Source organism: Neolamprologus brichardi, chromosome 12 (genome assembly GCF_056152115.1).
Source record: "Neolamprologus brichardi isolate AB-2024 chromosome 12, ASM5615211v1, whole genome shotgun sequence".
Classification (NCBI taxonomy): Eukaryota; Metazoa; Chordata; class Actinopteri; order Cichliformes; family Cichlidae; genus Neolamprologus; species Neolamprologus brichardi.
In genome coordinates this window covers 19,229,730-19,250,311 of record NC_142115.1, presented here as the reverse complement: position 1 = coordinate 19,250,311, position 20,582 = coordinate 19,229,730, and the positions used below count along the sequence as shown (strand labels likewise).

Sequence of the window (20,582 nt, the reverse complement as noted above, 5' to 3'; positions counted from 1 at the left end):
GGATAACCAAACTATTTTTGTTGGAGCGCATTCATCCGTAGTGCACGTGGCCCCGCCTCCCGGTGGGAACATCCAATCAGATATGACTATTGTAATTTGACGGAGGTCGTCAACAACTGATCGGAGAGGAGGAAAAGTATCATTTGCTCGTGTGTTTGTTGTTTGCCGAGCGTTTTAGCGAGCAAGAGTAGTTCATGTGTTTTTAGCTCAAGGTGTATTAGTTAAGGACAACCGCCCCTTACTCGCTTTTTAACTTGAATAAACAGCTATGGGCGATAAAGTTATGGAAAGCGGCTAACGTTAGCTAACTGAATGTATTTCAGTCGGTTACAATTGTCAGAAGTTGGCTAGTTTCAGGCTAGCTACTACGTAGTTAGCTACCGCTAGTGTGGTGTCAGGGAGCCTGCGGTAGGTTGTTGCCAGCGATAAAATCATCTTGGCTGTCTAGCGTCTTTGAGAGTGCAGAGGTTTCCCATTTTTTTTGTTTTGGACGGGACAAGATCTTTTGAGATATCTTACCATGGATTTGTTTGACAGTAACAGTTCAGGTAAGTAGACACGGGCAGAAGGTACAGTAAAAGAGCAAGCTAACAGCAGCAGGCCAGCTAATAACTGTCGGGACATTTGGCTGGGAGTGACATTCACCCGAGGACACATGCTGCGATTGACTTTTAAAAACTGTAATAAAGCAGCTTTGTCTTTGCTGCGTAATTTCCTTAATTTTACTCTCAGAATCGATCTTGTTGATTGTTGATAGTCCTACCATGACATGACACTTACATTTGCATACGAGTTTCATTTCCCCATATGCATCAATCAGTGGGCTGCTTAAATATTTTAACTGAAATAAAGATAATGAAACACATTTCTAACAGCTTAAGAACAGAGGTTGTGTTAACAAAGCACCCTGTTACGTTTCAAGTTATCTGTAACAGCATAGCAGCACTGTTTGCTCGATTTAAGTGTGCTTGGTTTGATAGCTGCTGTGTTTTCTCCTGACGTGGAGCGCCGATAAGTCACGCTCCCAGCCGCTCATGTTGTTTATAACCTCTGTTATGGTCCCATGACGTGCATTGTTTTATTAGAGCAAACAAAAGAGAAGGCTGTGTACACACTATAACAGCTCAGAGGAAAGTAGCAGCAGAAAAATCACTGTAGTTTGACTTCCTGATTTTGTGTATCTTTGCGTGCATGTAAGGAGGTTTGATTGTGACTTTGTGATTTTCTGAGACCAAACTTGTATTTCGCAATCACATCTTCATCAGATAATGATGTTAAAACGTTTACAGATTCTCCCTTCCTATAAACTTTAAACAGTGAGCCATTTTGCAGTGTGTTTTCTGTGTTTTATTACTTGGGGACACACCTGCCAAACACAGGGACATATTTAGTTGTAGTTCTGTGAGTCTGCTGTTGGGTTTGTACCTGTTTTGCATAAACAGGAAAACCCCAGTTTGCAGATAAACTGCTTTAGTGTATTTACACTCAGACCTGTGGGTGTTTTACATTTATCCTGCTTAATCATAACCATCACCATAACCACTTCTCTCTTCTGAGAATGTCATTTTGCTCATATGAAATATCTGTTTAACGTGTTTAGTCGCTGCTATTCTTATAAACCCTTGTAGACCTTCCACTTTGCCCATTGCTTAGCTCCTAACCTATTTATAGATATTCATCATGCAGCAGTGTGGTCTAGACAGAGAGACTGTCGACCCACGCTGTCATATCAGAAACACTGTACCGAGCACACAAGGAGCAAAATAATTCACCTCTGACATTTCTGGTCTGCTGACTTTCTTTGGGAGTTAAAGCTCATCTTTGTTTGCTGTAGTTGTTTTTGAGTAAACACTTCAGGTGTTCAGTGTCTTTCTGTGCTTTCCACTTACAGCCATGAAATGGAAAGTGAAAACTGTTTAGGCTGTAAAACCATGAATGGACTGTGGGGCTGAAACTGCAGAGTTGCACAGTTCAGCATTTTAATACTTTAGTTATTGAATTAGGAAGTTGAACATGCCTCTGATTGTTTCAGGAATTACTGTGGGGAGAGTCTGGCTTCCAGGCAGTGACTTAAAGTTTGTAAAACAAGGCCTTCTCTTGTCATAAAGTTGCATATGCAGGTTAGTTTGAGGAAATGCATGCCTTTAAAAACTGCATGTGACATGGTCTAGTGATGAGTAGTCTTTGCTTTAGCGTTTTCCTATTTGGGGACTTTATTCACTTCTTTTCCCTGTGAAGAAGAAGTTATTCCAGGTTTGTAATGTCTGCAGTTTAGTCTTTCAACAACCTGATAAACCTGTTCTGTGTAGATAAAAGAAGCAGGAAATACTGAAGGTGTTCTAACGGGAAATTGCAAAAACTCTGTGAGCACTTTATGAAACGTGGCTTTGTGTTGAAAGCGCATTCAGTGACAACATTGCTCTTTGTGCCAGATAGTCGTTTCTGCTACTCTGTAATTCTATATAATTTATCTTTATTCTGTTACATCTCTCTCCTTTCAATCATTTCCCTTTTTTCTGAGCAGCATCTGTCTGATTTCTCTTCCTCTTTGTGAAACAGAGCGTGCCAGCCTGCCGAGGAACATGATTGAGAACAGCATGTTTGAAGAAGAGCCCGATGTTGTGGATTTAGCCAAAGACTCCACAGCCTTTCCGGTATGTCAGTATGTCAGGGTTGATAATGTGAGCGAATTGGGGCAAGTATTTGTAAGCTGCTTCTGTCTGACAATGCTATCTCTTCATCATGGTAATACTTCATATGCAGTTTTAGTTTTCAGTCACCGCAGTGATGCTGCATCATACAGCCTTATAGATAAAGTCTTTACACTTTCTCATTCTCTAATAGTCACCAAATCCTCTCTTAAAGCTCCTCAATCCTTTTGCAGCTGCAGAAAGGACAGCTACAATCATTATTAAAACACATCTTCTTTCATTATCTGTTATCTGGACCCTTCTCTTATCTGTATTGTTTTTATCATTCATTCCTCTGCACTCAGTCTCGTCACCCCCTCTACATAGGACATTTTACCCCGTGCTAACTAACTTACATGGAAAGTCTATACAGTGAATAGGAATCTGCATGATTTAACCAGAGGATAATAGAACCTACTGGATATGCTCTCTCCAGACGTTTCCTGCTCTTGATCCAGATGAAGTGACATATGAACCCCGTAGTTCACGGTTACTTGTGCGAGGCCTGGGGGAAAACGACATGGATGACGATGAGGAGGACTGCGAGTCTTCAGCACGTTTGTTGGGCATGTCTTTTATGAACCGAAGCTCTGCTCACAGATCCAACTCTTCTCCTTACACCAGACAGGCACCACCAAGGTAAAGTAGGGTTCATCATATGGGATAATGTGCAGCAAGTTTACTTAAAAAATGATTTTTTCTCTGTGGCATATAGGGCTTCATAAATACTTTAGTATTATTATATGATCTGAGTATTTTTGGAAAACAAATTTTGACTTAGTGAGTCGGAAGATAAAAGTACAGCATGTACAACAACATTGGTAGTCCCTGTTTGCCCAGCAGAGTTGTTAGTACTGTTGAAAAACAAATATATATTTATGAAGAGACATGCTCTGACACTACTGTTGTTAGGAGTCCTGTCAGAAACCTTGTGGCTACAATTCCAGTTTTGATTTAAAACTATATTATGGCATTGTGCCAAGATTGAAATGACAGCAATGACAACACAGGCTAAGATGGTCTAAATTTGAGTTGTGCTTCTGGATCAAAAAAGTCACCATTAAATATAGCAACAGTCATAGTTAAAATAATTGTGCAGGTTAACCTCAAAGTCCTGTTATTGACTACATAAGGTAAATGTTAAAAAAAGCTGTATTCAGATACCACATCCTGTCACATAATAATAAACTTTCGCATGTGGAGGCTTCAACTTTCACCGGCAAACTGTCTCATACTGAAAGATGATCATTTTTATACTCGCTGTCTAAATGCCGGTTATGAAAGCTCGCATTAACCAAAACTTGACAATCGAGTTAGCAGAGAGATCCTCTTCATATTTAAGATGAGTTAGTGTGACTAATGTTAATCTCTCTTTGATTTCAGGTCATGTTCACGACCCTCATCACGTACCATAGTTGTATGTGTGTTATTCCTCGTGATAGTGGCCTCAGTGACCATGGTATTCTACTTCCTACCTGGCTGCACCTTTACCAAAGTAAGGAAAATATTAATTAGTCTTCAAGAATATCAACTTTAGAGCAAAAACATTTTATTTTTCTCCATGCTCAGTCACACATTCATTGCTCACTCCAACTCTCTATCCTCTGCAGGCAGGTTGTCGTAAGCCAAACAAGACCAATCCCATGGAGCCAGTCTACCCCATCTCCACAAATGGTGAATTGTTTCCATGGGCACAGCTCCGACTCCCTCAAAGCATAAAACCTCTCAGCTATGACCTCACCCTGAACCCCGACCTCGACAAAATGACCTTCACGGGCAGAACTGTTATCAACATGTCTATACTTCACAGCACAAACCGCATTGTATTCCATGGTGCTAATATCAACATTACCAAAGCAACCTTCAAAGTGGGTTTGAAGAGAATTTTTTGTGTTCTGATGAATAAATTATTTACTTTTTTTTTGTCTGCTAGTCTGTGACTAACACTTTCTCTCTTCCAGTTGGGTGATGGGCAGGCCAGTGATGTGACTGTACTGGAATACAAACCCAGACAGCAGTTAGCTGTTAATTTCTCAGAGGAGCTGAAAGCAGGCCAGTACTGTGTTTTGACAATGGAATATTCTGCCAACTTCTCAAACGCATATGATGGTTTCTACAACAGCTCCTACATTGATGAGGATGGAAACAAAAGGTACCCCTTGCTCATTGTCTGTTTATTAGCAGGCTACTTACCACAAGCTTTTAAGGTGGCGGTAATTAAGGCATTACTTAAAAAACTTCTTATTTGTTTCAGCTGTTGTAACTAATTATAGACTGTTTTTAATCTTCCTTTTAGTTCAAAGAATCTTGAAAGACTAGTTAACTAGACTAGTTAATCAGTCAAGATTGAGAGTGCATCATAGCACTGAAACAGTATTAGTGAAGGTTATGAAACATCTTCTAATGGCCTTTGGCAATGAACCAATGAACTCATATCTGCGTTTGTCCTGTTAGACCTCAGTACAGTGTTTGCTACCACTGACCACAAGATTTTACTACAGATATTAGAACATACTGTTTGTATTAGAGGAACTGTGCTGCAGTGGTCCGAGTCATATCTGTTGGATAGATTTCCAATTAGTTAGTCGTGGAGTTCTGTGCTGGGACCATAGTGTTACCTTTAGTAACACTGTGAGTCATCTTGGAGTCATTTTGACCAGGATATGTCCTTCAGCGTGCACATCAAGCAAATATATAGAACTGCCTTCATTCATGTGCACAAGATCTTTAAAATTAGAATCATCCTGTCAGAATGATGCTGAAAAACTAGTTTATGCATTTATTACTTCTGGCTGGACTGTTGTAATGCATTGTTATCAGGCTGTCCTTAAAAGTCAATGAAAACCCTTCATTTGATTCTAAATGCTGCCGTGAGACTAGAAAGAAAGACTGTATTTCTCTTATTGGCACCAGAATTTAATTTTAAATTTTTCTCCTTATATACAAAATCTTGAATAATCAGGTCCCATCTTATCTTTAAGACCTCTTAGGACCATATCATCTCATTAGAGCACTTTGCTTTCAGATTCAAGGTTTAATTTTGGTTCCTACAGTTTTTAAAAGTAGAATCGGAGGCTTCATCGATCAGGTCCGTGTATTTTGGAACCAGCACCCAGTTTGTACTTGAAGAGAAAGACGGCTTCTCCCACTCTACTTTTAGGTTTTAAGATTAGGTTCAAAGCTTTCTTTTTTGATAAAGATTACAGTCAAGCCTGGGTCAAATGACCCTGACTCATACTGTACTAAGCGTAGGCTACTGGGGGCTTCCCATGATGCACTGACAAGTTCATCTTCACTCATTTCTTTTCACTCCCTGTGTGTTTATACACTACTAGTGCATTTAATCATTAGTACTTATAAAACTCCAGCCTTTTCTCTTATAGTTTTTCTTTTGACCTGTTTCTCTCTGCTGTCTACCATTTCCCTTCACTCTCAACTTGGAGTGGCAGATGGTTGACATTTCCCGAGCCTGGTTCTGCTGGAGGTTTCTTCCTGTTAAAAGGGTTTTTTTCTTTCCTACTGTTGTCAAGCGTTTGCTCACATGGGGATGTCTTGTTGTAGTTTTTTTCTAATACTGTAGGGTCTTACAGTTAAAATATACTTCGCATTAATGCGACTATTGTTGTGAATTGGTGCTATATAGGAACAATTGAATTGGTTCTGCCATAAGTACAGACTATGGAGTCAGCTCAGCTCATCGCCACAGTCTAACAAATGAGTGCTTTAAAAATAACAAATGCAGAAAGAAAATGTTTTATGGAGTTTAAACATTTCCAGCATGGTCATGTTCATCCCCTCTTTTCCCCAGGGTCCTAGCAGCAACACAGTTTGAGCCGCTGTCGGCCAGGAAGGCCTTCCCTTGTTTTGATGAACCAGCTTTCAAAGCTACATTCCTGATTAAAATCAGCAGAAAAAAAACCTACATGACTCTTTCAAACATGCCCAAGGTAATTTAAAATGAATGAGTTTTGCATTATGATACTAATGGTTGAAACATTCTACTGAATTATTTTAATTCACTTGTTCATTTGTTATTTTTGGCAGTATCTGACTAGATTTAAATGTGTTAAAACTGACACAAGGTTTGAATTACATTTGGTTACAGTAGCATGAGAGTTTAACATCCTAATAGGTTTGGCTTTTGAAGAAGTGATTCTTCTTTTTTTGTACAGATGCCGAATGGTGACAATTTTAAATTAATGCCAGCTGTTACATACCCGCTTGGATGTACAAAATGAAATATGCTTTCTTCTGAGGAGGCTTACATGATGGGTTTGTCCACTGTATTACAGAGTTCACAGAGTTTCGATTTCTTAAGATACTGTCAGTTGCAGTAAACCTACAATTGTGCTTTGTCACTATGTAACCACAGTTTACAAAGCATAAATATAATAATATCCTGTCCTGAAGACTTTGTAATTCTTGTAACCACTATGGCTTCTCAGGTCATGGTGGGGGTACAGTCAATACTACCAGATGGTGTGCTGCACTGCTGTATTCATCCACAATAAGTCAACAATACTGATTTATTGCAGAGGACTTCAATACATCCTTGTTTTGTGTATTTCAGGCAAAATCCACAAATCTCTCCAATGGCCTTGTGCAGGATGAGTTTGAAAAGACCAGTATTAACATGAGCACTTACCTGGTGGCCTTCATCGTTGCTGACTTCACCCCTAACACCAAAAATGTTTCAGAAACCCAGGTAGGTCTAGCAGAGAAATATTTTTCTGTTTCAGTTCAGCCTCTGCAAATATTTTTTTTTAAATGTATTTTTCAGTGAGGCTGTGCTGTTGTTGATAAACTATATATATATATATATATATATATATATGTGTGTGTATACATATAAATACCTTTTATTGTTTGTGTTAGGTGTCAGTCTACTCTGTACCAGAGAAAAATGGGCACACTGAGTATGCTCTGACCATAACCTCTAAACTGCTGGAGTTTTACAATAACTTCTTTGACATTAATTACCCTCTCAAAAAACTAGGTGAGTAAACCAATGGATATTTAATTATACACACTCTGTGCTTTATCCTATGTAACTGTTCTCGCCCTGTCCCGTTTTTACACAACCCCATATGCTGTCTTTCTCTGTTGTCAGACTTGGTAGCTATTCCTGACTTCCTGGCAGGAGCCATGGAGAACTGGGGGCTAATCACTTTTCGGGAAACCACTTTGTTAGTGGGCAAAAAGTCTTCTCTCCTGGAAAAACAAGTGGTGGCTTCTGTCATAGCACATGAGCTTGCTCATCAGGTACTTTTGTTTGTGTTTGTATCTGTGAAAAGAAACAGTGAATATTTTCACATGTCCAATGTTTTTTTTGTTTTGCAGTGGTTTGGAAACCTGGTGACTATGAGATGGTGGAATGACCTGTGGCTCAACGAAGGCTTTGCCACTTACATGGAGTACATGTCACTGCAGGAAGTGTCGCCTGACCTGGAAACTGTGCGTTCTGCCGTATAGCTTGCCAAATTATTTGTCATAGTTTTAAATCAGATAATGTTGTGTGCTCCTACATATGCAGTATGTCCTGTTTGTTTGCAGGGTAATTTATTCCTCTCAGTGCGGTTCAGAGCCCTAGACAAAGATGCACTAAATTCCTCGCACGCTGTGTCGACAGATGTTAATACAACAGAACAAGTAGAGGAGATGTTTGACTCTGTCTCTTATGAAAAGGTAAACTCTGACTTATAAGTACATCATATGCTGTTCATTAATTCACTTAACTTTGATTTCTAGCTGTTTATTTAAGGAAATAGTGACCCTCACATGAATTCTTGATAGTTTATTGCTAGTTTATTATTCTTTGTCTTCCAGGGTGCATCCATTCTTCTAATGCTGAATGCTTCCTTCCCTGGAGATCAACAGTTCAGAAAGGGTATCATTGAATATCTCAAACAGTTCAGTGGATTAAATACAGACACTGATGACCTCTGGAACAGCCTCACACAGGTATTAGTGTTGTGTATTTTATGTTCATGCATATGTGTGTTTTTACTGACACAGTGGGTGGTTATTTTTTCCCTTTGTGAAGTGTGGTTGTGGCAAAATGTAGCCTTGGTAAAATTTACCATAGAGCCTGACCAATACAGTATTTTTAAGACCAATACCAATATTTGTTGATTTAAAAATCAGATTTTTTTCTTTCTGTCACACAACACCTATTTATTTACTCATTTACACTCTCCCTAAATCTGCTTGGATCAGCTGGTTGTTGTGTTAAGAGATGTGCATGACTATTTGACTAGAAGTTCAAACGTTGCTGCTAGAAATAGGAGTTGGTTATATGTAGCATTCTTATTTTTTTAAACGTAAGATATTGTCAAAGATGTTACACAACCACTGGGCACTGTCAGACTGCAGCCTTTACAGTTGGCTGCACACACCTCTCTCTGTGTCCGTGAAAGGAAATTGTAAATGAACGAGGGGAAAATAAAACAGATGGCTGCCAGAGTGCTGCCTGCGCTTATCTGTAGTACTTTATAGTAAAGCATGAGCAGCTGTAGGTTGGCTTTGCCAGAATAAACTGGAGTAAACTGGAGTGTAGAAGCTAGACAGGAAGAAACTGAGGCTACTGCTGCTAGTTCTGCTATGGCTAGCCAAAGGCTGTATGTTAATCTGATATTGTGCAGATTTACAACATTACACAGAATGTAAAGTGCCGCACCTTTAAGCAACATTTAAAACATGATTTTCTAACAAGAAATATGATTAATGGGTTCATATAGCCCTTAAAATACAAATGAAATATTTGTAAGAAGGTTCTGACCTTTGGGCTCGTTGAGTAAACAAAGTTTTTCTCTCTCATTTAAACGGCTAGAAAATTAGTCACCAGGATGTATCCTAGTTCCAAACACCCATGTTACCAAAAGGAAGATGCATAGTGCCCTCTGGTGAACAAACTATGTAACACCAACACTCATAACCTGGTTAAAGAGTGTTTCTCATGTCCCTGCTTTACTTTTTTTACTTGTCATCTATCAACATTATACTTGCTGATATCAAAATAGTAAATAGATAATGCCTGCTGGGCTCTAATCTACTGTAGCAGCAACTACAAGTGCTTTATCTGTACTTACATTGTTTACGTCTTTGCATATAAGGAAAGATTTTGTTAGTGGATAGCATTGCAACTATGCAAGATACAGATGATTACATATGAGTCCTGAGTAGGCTCTTATAAGGCCTTTTGAAAATAGCCCTGTTAAATATAGATATGTTATATTAACTTGTTTTCTAACTTGGTAAATAGTCTCATAGTGGAGATTATTTAGAACTTCTTTTTTTAAATAGATATTTTTATTCTGTTTACTCTTTGCTGAGGTATTGCAGTCAACCTATAATTCAAATGTAGCTAATATGCTCTACATAGAATAGTTCCCTTGCTTGTTCTCTTGCTTATTCCGTTTTGATGGCAGAGCACAAGACAGACGCAAAGACTATATAATTGTGACAAGAGTGTTTCAACCTAATGATCTCAGTTAAAGTTGATGCTTTCATCTGTTTAGTCATCTTATTGTCTGCCACAATGCTAACAACTTGATCAACAAGTCTCTCATAGTTTAGAGTTTATCTTTGATCTGTTCATCAAATAGATGTTTTTGGATAGATTCTGTGAGTAGTGTACACTTTGTTGCCATTTGGATACTAGAAATTGTAATTGTTTCCACAAATTTTGAGAATATAGCTGCAAACAATGAGTCCCCTTCTACACTAATTCTCATGTGTGGGGAAAAAATGAAAGCGTGACATTTGGCTGCACACACAGATCAAATATTCCCCTTCCTATCCTCAGACCGATAAGTCCACGCACCACATGAATGTATCGCAGATGATGACATCATGGACATCACAGAAAGGCTTCCCACTGGTCACTGTAAACCTCATGGGAAACCAGGTGACACTCACACAGGAGCACTTCTTGCTCACATCTGACAATACCACGCATACGTCAAGGTGGGTTACACATTACCACACACACAGACAGACACACATAAATCATAAGGACACCACCGTGCTAACTGTAGTGTGCACTCTGTTTAGCTTGTGGAATATTCCAGTGACGTACGTGAACGACAGCTGTAGTTTGGCCCCTGAGTGCAGACAAGTTTTCACTCTGAAAAATAAATCAGGTAAAAGACTAAAACAGAAACCTATTCTAATTGTTCTTGGCTGAGCTGCTCTAGAATGAAAAGTTTTAAGTGTATTCATGTTTTTTTTGTTTTTGTTTTGGGGTTTGTTTGTTTTTTTGTATTTTCAGACACATTTAAGCTGTCAAAAAATGTAACTTGGCTGAAGTTGAACTACAAAAATACAGGCTTCTACATAGTGGACTACGGAAAGGATGGCTGGTCTGTTCTTACTCAAGCTTTGATCTCAAATGTCGGCGTTCTTACACACGAGGACCGTGCTTCACTTATACATAACATCTTTGCTCTCTCCAGGTATCAAAGTCTTTTAATTGTATTTAGTGATGAAAGTCTTTTTTTAATTTCTTCTGCTTCACTTTGATGCTACGCTGTTCCTCATTTGTCCCGTGTCGTCACTAGATTGGGACGTGTGCCCTTCCGGCAGGTCCTAAATCTACTGAAATATGTCTCAGCGGACACTGAGACTTCTCCTGTGACAGAGGCCCTTTTACAGCTCAATAATATCTACCGACAGCTTGAAAAAAGACAGGAGTCTAATCTTGCATCCCGCATGAAGGTATTGAACTCACACCCAAGAAATTCGATTTTCAGTAAAGACAGAATTTTTAAAGTTTTGCTTCTGACTCCCAAACAGTGGATTTTAAATCAAACTGCCAAGATGTGATTGAAGTGCAGACTTGAATCTTTAATTCAGGGGGTTTAAAAAAACACTTTACATTAACTGTATCTAAGGATAGTTTTCAATACTTGGCTAAAAGTCCTTTGCAGTCCTGCCTGAAGTCTAGGACTCACAGGTATCCCCAGTTGGTGTGTTTTCTCCCTTAAGATGTTCTGCTAAGCCTTTACTGCAGCCACCTTCAGCCGCTGGTTATTTGTGGGTCGCTCTGTCTTCTTTTTCAGTTTGACTGAAAAGTTGTTCTATTTGATTGAGATCAGGTGAATGTCTTGGCCATTGAAGAATGTCTCGTTTTTCTTGGACTGATTTTGCAATGTACCTTTGGTTTGTCATCCATTTATACTGTTAAGAGTTTTCTGATCAGTTTTGCCGCATTTCTCTGGATCTGAGCAGAGAGTATAGCCCTGTACACTTCACAATTCCTCCTGCTTCTTCTAGCAGCAGTGACTTCAACACGATTGACACAATTGTTACATTTCACAAAACGGCCAGTATAACGTTCTTTAATTTTACTATTAATCTACATCTTTTAACATTAATTCTTCTTTTTTTTTTTTACGTCATATTACGTGATAAAACTTTAATTTGTTAAAAAAATCAGACTTTGATTTGACACATAACGTATCTTTGATAAGGTCAGAGCATGTCTTTTTCCTAGTTCATCTGCGTTTTGGCTTTATCATGCTAATGAATGTGTTTTGTTTTGGGGTTTGTTTCGTTTGTTTGTTTTTTGACAGAATTTTATTATGATCAAATTTCGTAATCTGATGGCCAATCAAACATGGGAAGAAGAAGAGAATGTGTCCAAACAGGAGCTGCGCTCTGCTCTGCTGGAGATGGCCTGTAGTCTGAATGATGAAAACTGCATCCAGCAGGCCACGTCCCTGTTCAAAAAGTACATGCAGTCAAATGGTAGCCTCAGGTACGTCCAGAGCACAACAAACATTTCATTGTCTTACTCTGCTTCGTTTCAAGCTGGTAACACGGTGAACAGTATTAGTCAAACATCATTTTATAAATGGAGATTGACCGACCACGTGGCTTTCGCGCATTGCATTGTGGGTAGGAGTGGCAACAAAATCAAAACACTGCATCAAGAGCTAGTATTTCCAGCACCGGTAATCATTAATTCTGCGGTTTTAATCCCTACTTGCATTTTATTTTCCCCCAAAACTGTTGTGTACAAAACGACGGTGAACACGGCAGGTCCGTACAAAGACAGACTTGACGAAAAGGCAAAAAAAAGTACGAGGAAATAAATCTAAGGAGTGAAAGGGTCAGACCCATACGAGCATACAGAGTGGAGTAAGGATGTTAGTGTGCTGCCCGACTTTCATCACGCACATATTTATTATTATATGGTCCTAAGTGTGAGTGTATGCACTCACAAAATGTTTAAAAACTTCAAATCCCTGCAACAAACCCAGGTCCAGTTTACTTTGGTGATTTGGACTATATCATTTCACAGCTGTTACATTTTTTCTTTATGTCCTGTACAGGCCAACACAATCTATTTGTCGTTTCAGGTTGTAGTATTACACAACATTTTCAGATCTAATAGAAATAAAATAAGAATTCATTCAATTCATTGTCTTTATTTATAACTGGCATTATTGTTTCATTCTATTATAGAATCTTACAGGAAAGACACAACCATTGTATTCCATAATGCTTTATTAGCTGCTTTGCTGAAAAACAAATCAACAATGCCAAAAAAACATATCAAAACAACATACTGGAAAACAGTTATTCATCACTTGATTGCTTCAATACAACACTTGGGCACATATATTTGGGACTTTTCATGGCTGTTTTGAGCTCTCTCTTTTAACCGATCAAATCTGGCTGTTGTAGCAGCTTTAAACTCAGTATGACTCAGGTTGATAGAGGGTGCCCAGTCTGGATCGCATTCCAGCATTTTGTAGGCTGGTTTTCCTACAAAACACAACAAACATTAGCCCGCAAAGCCACATTGAACAAAGCAGCATAGCGCAACGAATTCAATTCAAATCAATATAAGACTTATTTGTAACCTACATCAACAATTATGTTATGATAAATTACGTAATAACTACAACAGAAGACTTACTTTTGTAGAAATGCTTGGAGCAGACTAACATGTGTTCTGGGACGTTATATTTGGTCTTCGAATGGCTGCAATCCAGGCCATCCGTCGGCTCGTTGTTACTTCGGAAACATGGCTTAAACAATTTCTCTTCCACGACGTAATCCAATAACAACCGATCTCTTTACCCGTCGGCTTCCCGTGGCTGTTATGCGACCGGCTATTGCAGTTAATAATACAACAGCATCTTGCCATTCTTTGTGTTTCTTTTTATCACTGTGTGACTGTTTTCATGCGAAAGCCTGCGTGCGCTAGTACCGCTTGCCACTTGTACCCAGAATCCTTTGCGGTTTTACGCCACATTTTCAATCTCTATGGAAGGTGATGGGACCTAATGGAATCAGAAAATTAGAATTGAGTAGCAAAAGTAAAAGTCTGTTTCTTTTGTATTTATTGTCATAGGATTCCCGGTGATCTGCAGCAGACTGTATTTACAGTGGCTGGCCAGTCTGATGAAACCTGGGACGCTCTTTTCAACATATATGCGCATGCCACGTACGATTCAGAGAAGCGGAAAATGCTAAAGGGCCTAGCATCCACTCAGAACCCACAACGTTTAGTACAGTAAGTTTTTTTTTGTTTTTGCATTTGTTAATTATGCGCTGTTTTAACAAAGTCTACACTCCGTTTCCCCGCCGATTAATTTCATCTGCAAGTCAAAGTCCTGCGATGCCAAAATGACTTCACTTGATTCCACCAGAGCAAAAGTTTGACATACTCAAGGACTCACAGTTACTCACCTTGTCAGTGCTGTAGTTATATTACTGTAGTTTACATGTAAAAATTGTTACTGACCCTGCGAAGTATTTATAGTTTGTTTTTTTGTTTCTGGCATAAGCAGTCTTGATGTTTACTGACTCAGCAGGTGGAAAACTGTTATTAAATTACTTCAAACTTATTCTGCGTTTGGGGCATCATTATACTGTAATGTATAATGGTGCCCCACACATCTAAATAAACTGATCTTCAATAAGTTGATTAGACTGTATTTTGGGGATGCTAGATTATGTTAGAATGTAGCTGATGTCTTTTTCAGTAAGTCCATCCATTTATTTCCATCCATGCGGGTGTGAATAAACAGCAGCCTACGCAGAGAAGCACAGACCTTGCTCCACCAGCTCTTCTGGTGTAAACTCAGTTGCTCCCAGATGTAATCTCTCCAGCATGTCCTTGGTCTGCCCCAGGGGCTCTTACTGGTAGGACAGGCACAAAACATCTCATCCAAAAGGGGCCCAGAAGGGATCCTAGCCACCTCTGCTGGCATCTTTCAAAACAGAGGAGTAGCAGCTCTACACTGAGTCCTGTCTCCATGGAAGAGCCCAGGCAGCCTTCAAAGAAAGATCATTTCTGCTGCTTGCATCGGTCTTATTCTTTTGGTCACTACTCAGAGCTTGTGATCATAAGCGAGAGCAGGGACATAGATCATAGATTGATGTGACTGGTGAATCGCAGCATCTGCTAGACTGCAGACACTGCCCTGTCTCTCTGTACATCTGCATTTATTTATCATGGATATTTAACAAGTCGTGAAAATATTGTTATTAAAAGGTTGAGATTTGTATATTAGAAGTTATTTGTTTTAAAACCTTTTAATATAATAGTTATAAACCTTTGAGATGTACGGCAGTGGTGTCAAACGTGTGTCAAACACCAAAGGGTCCAATTCGACCCACTGGATGGCTTTACAGTAAAGTCATTAACTCCCCTGAATTTTCAATAGAATGTATTGTTAAGCCTTTTGTGATAATACCAGCATTAGTATACAGGAGTGAAAGTATAAAAAAATGTTTCTAGATTTCAACAAGAAGTCAGCAAATGAAGATTTTGTGCATTTTCACTTTGATCTGGGAATTGTAATGACCACAGACGTCCCAGTTATTTTGAAGTAATACTATGTTCTGTTTTCTGGCACATTTTTAAGGGAGAGTGGCAAAGAGCATTACACTTTGGTTTATGGCTTCAGTTTTTTAAAATTCTCCTCTATCCCAACTTAAAGCTTTCAAAATGTACTTCTTTATACTAAAGATTGTTTGATCCCCACGCTGTGTGGTTACAATCAGGGTCATTTTGACACGCTTGGTTTCTTTCTAGGATTCTGTTGTCTGGTCTGAGCGGAAGTCTCATTCAGACTCAGGAGTTGCCTTTGGTTATCAGCACTATGTGTCAGAGCTTTGCTGGTTGTTTGTTTGCCTGGGACTTCATACAAGAGAACTGGGACCGCCTCATAGAGAAGTAAGTTAGTCTCAGAGTTTCCTCTGGTAAAGCATTTTGAGATAATTTCACCTGAAAATTCAACAATTTTGTCTTTTGGGCTGCAGGTTCCCTATTGGCTCCTTTGCCATCCAGACAATCATCAAATCTGTTACCTTCCAGTCCTCCACACAGGCACAACTTAATAAAGTATGTCCTTAAGTCATTTCTTATGAGAATGCATTTGTTTGACTCTCAGTGTACTTGTTTCGTGAGCTGAGCTTGTGTGTTTTGATGTCTTATAGGTGCAGGCTTTCTTCTCTGGTCTGAAGGAGCGTGGCTCTCAGATGAGGAGCGTACAGGAAGCTTTGGAAACCATAAAGCTGAATCAGCGCTGGATGGACAGGAACCTGCCTACACTCCGAAGATGGCTGTAACACAGATGCTCCAACAAGTCTCCACCCCAGTAACAAGCAACTGGGCTGTTTCTTTGAGACAACAACAGTATTTGCACTATCTTAGGACTGTGTCCTTTACCTCCCCTCATCCAGACCAGAGCGCTAATCAGTGGTTGTGCTCTAGCTGGTTGGACAGGTTTTATTAATTTTTGAGATTGGTCCTGTAAGTTGTACATGATAGCTCAGGGTGGCTCTGATTGTGTGTGTGTGATTGTGACAGGGGGTCGTCAGATGCAATACACACTCCTCATGTTTTATGCTGTTGACCAAACCTCTTCCGCAGTTCTCATCTAAACCTCACGCCTGAGCAGACAATCATGCTTTCACCCACACTCCTTTGGCCCAACCACCTCTCAGGCACCTTTCATCATGAGCTGTAAAATGGCCACTTTAAAATAAACTCAATCGTATGATTAATGTCAATATTACTGTGTATGTGAAGATGCAGCTGTCAGGGATTTCTCAGCAATGATGAATTTAAATTAATGTTACTTGATAGATGGGATTACCCTTACAGTTAAAGTAACCACGTGTCTTTTTGTTGGAAGAATATCTACCTGTCAGCCTGTACTAATTATTCATGCGATCCCAAGTGTTTGCTATACTAGTCATGGTTGGGCTTCAAGATTTGTTCGTTGATGAGTAGATGCCAGTGTGTTGGTATTGAATGAATGTACTGAAAAAAATATCCCACTGTGTACTGTAGATGATGTACAAAAAATAGTGCAGGTTTAAAATAATAGCCATTGTGTCTTAGGTGAGAGCAGGCAGTGCACACTGGAGCTAAACATTCATTTCTTCCTTCCTTTCTTTCTCCTCCAACTTTAATCCCAGCCAAGCTTTAATCAACAAGCTTTTTTTTTTATTTTTTAATTTGGATCACTTGCCTGCAATGAAGTCACTTTACAGACTCACTCTTTGGCTCTATGCGCTTGTAAAGTTGTAATTATAGTGTAAATATGCTCAACCCCAAAGCCTTTTCCCTTGCAGTTTTGGATGTACCGTTTTAAGCATCTTAACTTTAAACGTTTTAAAATTTAGCGTGTGCGTGTGCGTGTGCGTGTGTGTGTGTGTGTGTGTGCGCGTGCGCGCGTGTGTGTGCGTGTAAAAAGAGGAACTGTACACATCTACCTGATCAGGAGTCTTGCTTAGAGTGTTTTACTGCATCTCTTGATTTGAGACAACACCTGGAGGTCATTTGCTCATGAATGTTGTGTTTTTAAGGGCTAATGTGCATATTTAAGTATCCAAAGTATACAGAAGAACAATCCATGTTGATAGTTTGCTCAGTAAGCTGTTACTTGTCAGCCAAAAATAGGAATGCAGAAAGTTTAAAGTTGGTCCAGTGTTAACCACCTCTGTATGTTCACTATTTATTGTCTTGAGATAGCTCCTCCAGTTTTGCAACAAGATGTTATTTAAGTACAGCTGTACCCTCAGCCAAAGCGGTACTTATTCACTCTATTGCTTTCCATGATTGGCAGGTGAAATGTGATCATCATTACATTCAGGAGGCCTGCATCTCTTTTTTGGTGGTCATAATATTGTTTGTTCCATTGATGTAAAAAACCCCACAAAAAAACCCAATGTCCAAACAGTAGTACAGACCGTTGTTACGAAGGCGTCTGTGCACAGTTGCTGGTAATGGTGGTCTTTTTTATTTCGGAGAATGCAACTTTTCCTGTGAATAGGTAAGAATGATGGTGTACGGAGCACTGTGAAGAACCGAGATGGTACCGATTTGGTTACATTTTACCAGTAAAGTTTCCCCCTTTATTTATTCCATTATATCTATAATGACTTTACAGAAATATTTTGGAATCCTTGCATTTTTATCCTCCTGATGATTTTGGCTCATTTTCCTTTGTCTGTTTAGAAAGGCCTTACTGTCTTGTTACATCAGCCGGAGAGTTTGATTTTCATGTCTCATTTTCTGTCAGAGTCCTGGCAATCATAGTATGTGATGATAGGGCTACAGTAGAGGACCACATGTGCAGTAAAGCCAGTCAGACTGTCTTTGTTTTTGTTGCACATTAATGAAATGCTGTAGATGCTTTTATCATTTTGTTGCTCTTCATTTGAATAAAAATATAAATAATAAAGGTTTTTTTTCTTCCTCCAAAAGGTTTGTATAGTTTATATACTGCTCAAAAACGTTTAAGAAACACTTCGAAAACACATCAGATCTCAGTGGTTAAAAAGAAAAGCATGCTGAATATCTATGCAAATATGGACCGGGTAATGTGTTAGTAATGAAAGGATACCAAATCATTACATAAAGTCAAACAACCAAAACCAAATGATACTCAGAAGTTTTTATGACAATCAAAAGATTTCATCCTGAAACCTAATGGCAGACAGGGTGCTGGTGCCTAGCCTGAAGAGGTCTGTGCATCCTTCTGTGAATACGCCTCTTCAGACCATCACTGACAGCCGTAGTGAATTTAATTAAAGTAACTCTATGAAATAAGTTTGCACCATTGAGTCTTACGTACATGACTTAAGTAAAAGAGAATCTCACAGTTTAGGGTTATGTAGGGACAGATCCAAATAGAATATAAAATCACACTAAAGCTCGCTCAGTATTAAGAAAAGTATAAGATCTGTTTACAATCAAACTTAAAGTCTGCCCGGCGACCAGGAACGGTTTGTGGATGAGCAGAACATTGATCTAATTGGTTTCTGAGTCAGTGAATGTTCTCTGATGTGCAGACAAATGGCAGTATGAAAACAGCAGGCACTAGAGCAGCCTGGAAACCTGGAAGCTTTAAACAACCGGAAGTCATCAATGATACTTCTCCGCTGCACCACCAGAGGCCATCATAGCTCTGCTGTAAATGTTTCTACTGGCCCTAATTCATGCTCTTACAGTCCGAGATTGATTGATACTGGTACTGACTATGTTTGGATGTATTCATGTAAAACCCAGATGCCCGATCCTTACAGTGGGAAGGTAAAGCAGGACTGTTTGGTTGTTTGGCTCCATGTATAAAAGAACTGGCAGAAATCCAGCCATTCAAACTTCAGTTGTCATTTTTATTTTAAATCAAGCATTCTTCGAAGCTTGGTGTACCTTGCATATCGATATACTGTGTGATACCGATTGAACTGGATAGGTCCCAAACTCGCAAATTATAGGTATTTTTATTTTATTTTAGGGTAGTATAAAGAACACGTGAAATGCGGGTTTGACAGTGTACCCAATTTGATAGGATTGAGGTTAATCAGGTCACATGACTGTAAAATCTGCATACCTACAGTGCTTGTGTTGAAGCTACTAGTGTTCCAGTTTGTTCTCTATGCAGCAGTACTCATACCACAAATGAAAAGAAGCTTAAGTGTTTTAAACAAAACAGCTATTACTGCAAAGTTTTAGATTTGAAGTATTTCTGTGTTATACAGTCATGGTTAAAAATAAAATGCAGCTTCTGTCGTTTTTGTGGTTTTATATATCAGAACATAATGAAAAATGATCCATCCATTACCAAGTCTAACAATTAGACAAATGCAACTTCAGGTGAACACATGTCACACACTGTGTCATTATTTCCATCCATCCAACAAGCCCAAAGACACAAAAAGTGCACCCAGTTGTTTAGTGGTGTGTAAAACCATTTTTGGCAGCGATTACTTGTGGTAATTGTTTTCTGTATGACTTTGTCAGTGTCTCACATTATTGTGGAGGATTTTTGGCCCACTCTTCTACACAACGTTGCTTCATTCATTGAGGTTTGCGAGCTTTGACTGGCTCATGGTGTTGTTGGAATTGAGCTGTCAGACACATGACCAAACATTTGACTCTAGAATATTTTGGTATACTGAGGAGTTTATGGTCAACTGCAAAGTGCCAAGATCCTGAGGCTGGAGAATAAGCCCAAATCATCATTCCTCCACCACCATGCTGATATTTAGTATGAGGTTTTTGTGCTGACACGCTGTGTTTGGGTTCACCAACATTGCTGCGGTGCATGTAGGAAAAACCTCTCCAAGTTGGTCACCTCTATAGGAGGAAAATTGTTCCAGAAGTCTCGTTGTTTTTTTCTTATGCAACTCTGTGAACCTAGGTCACGCTGTCATGTCCTTTTTTAGACAAAATAAGCTTTGTCATGGCAACCCTTTTAAACAAGTCAGACTCGTTCAGTCGTTTTCTAATTGCACAGTCATGAACTTTAACATTTAACATACTAAGTATGGCCTGTAGAATGTGAGATGTAGTTGCTCTGAGCATTGTAAGGCCTGACGTTAGGGTGAATTTGCTGGAACGCCACTGCTGGGAAGGCTGCA

At 39.2% G+C, this 20,582-nt stretch overlaps 1 protein-coding gene across 2 annotated transcripts; it reads left to right on the top strand.

The window, feature by feature from the left end:
• The first annotated feature begins 96 nt into the window (after nucleotides 1–96).
• Nucleotides 97–18,400, top strand: lnpep (leucyl/cystinyl aminopeptidase). Of its 2 annotated transcripts, XM_006784166.3 has the most exons (22): nucleotides 97–548; nucleotides 2,560–2,654; nucleotides 3,127–3,329; nucleotides 4,074–4,185; nucleotides 4,301–4,558; nucleotides 4,652–4,842; nucleotides 6,499–6,637; nucleotides 7,261–7,395; nucleotides 7,566–7,686; nucleotides 7,801–7,952; nucleotides 8,031–8,144; nucleotides 8,244–8,375; nucleotides 8,517–8,651; nucleotides 10,495–10,655; nucleotides 10,743–10,831; nucleotides 10,960–11,143; nucleotides 11,249–11,405; nucleotides 12,263–12,447; nucleotides 14,053–14,214; nucleotides 15,742–15,882; nucleotides 15,969–16,050; nucleotides 16,146–18,400. In XM_006784166.3, exons 1-22 carry the CDS (start codon nucleotides 521–523, stop codon nucleotides 16,275–16,277), a joined length of 3,108 nt encoding a protein of 1,035 aa, XP_006784229.2. In that variant the 5' UTR covers nucleotides 97–520; the 3' UTR covers nucleotides 16,278–18,400. The 2 variants fall into 2 exon arrangements, with proteins under 2 accessions (XP_006784229.2, XP_087705217.1); XM_087849091.1 differs by having other exon boundaries at nucleotides 7,801–8,144.
• The last annotated feature ends 2,182 nt before the right edge of the window (nucleotides 18,401–20,582 follow it).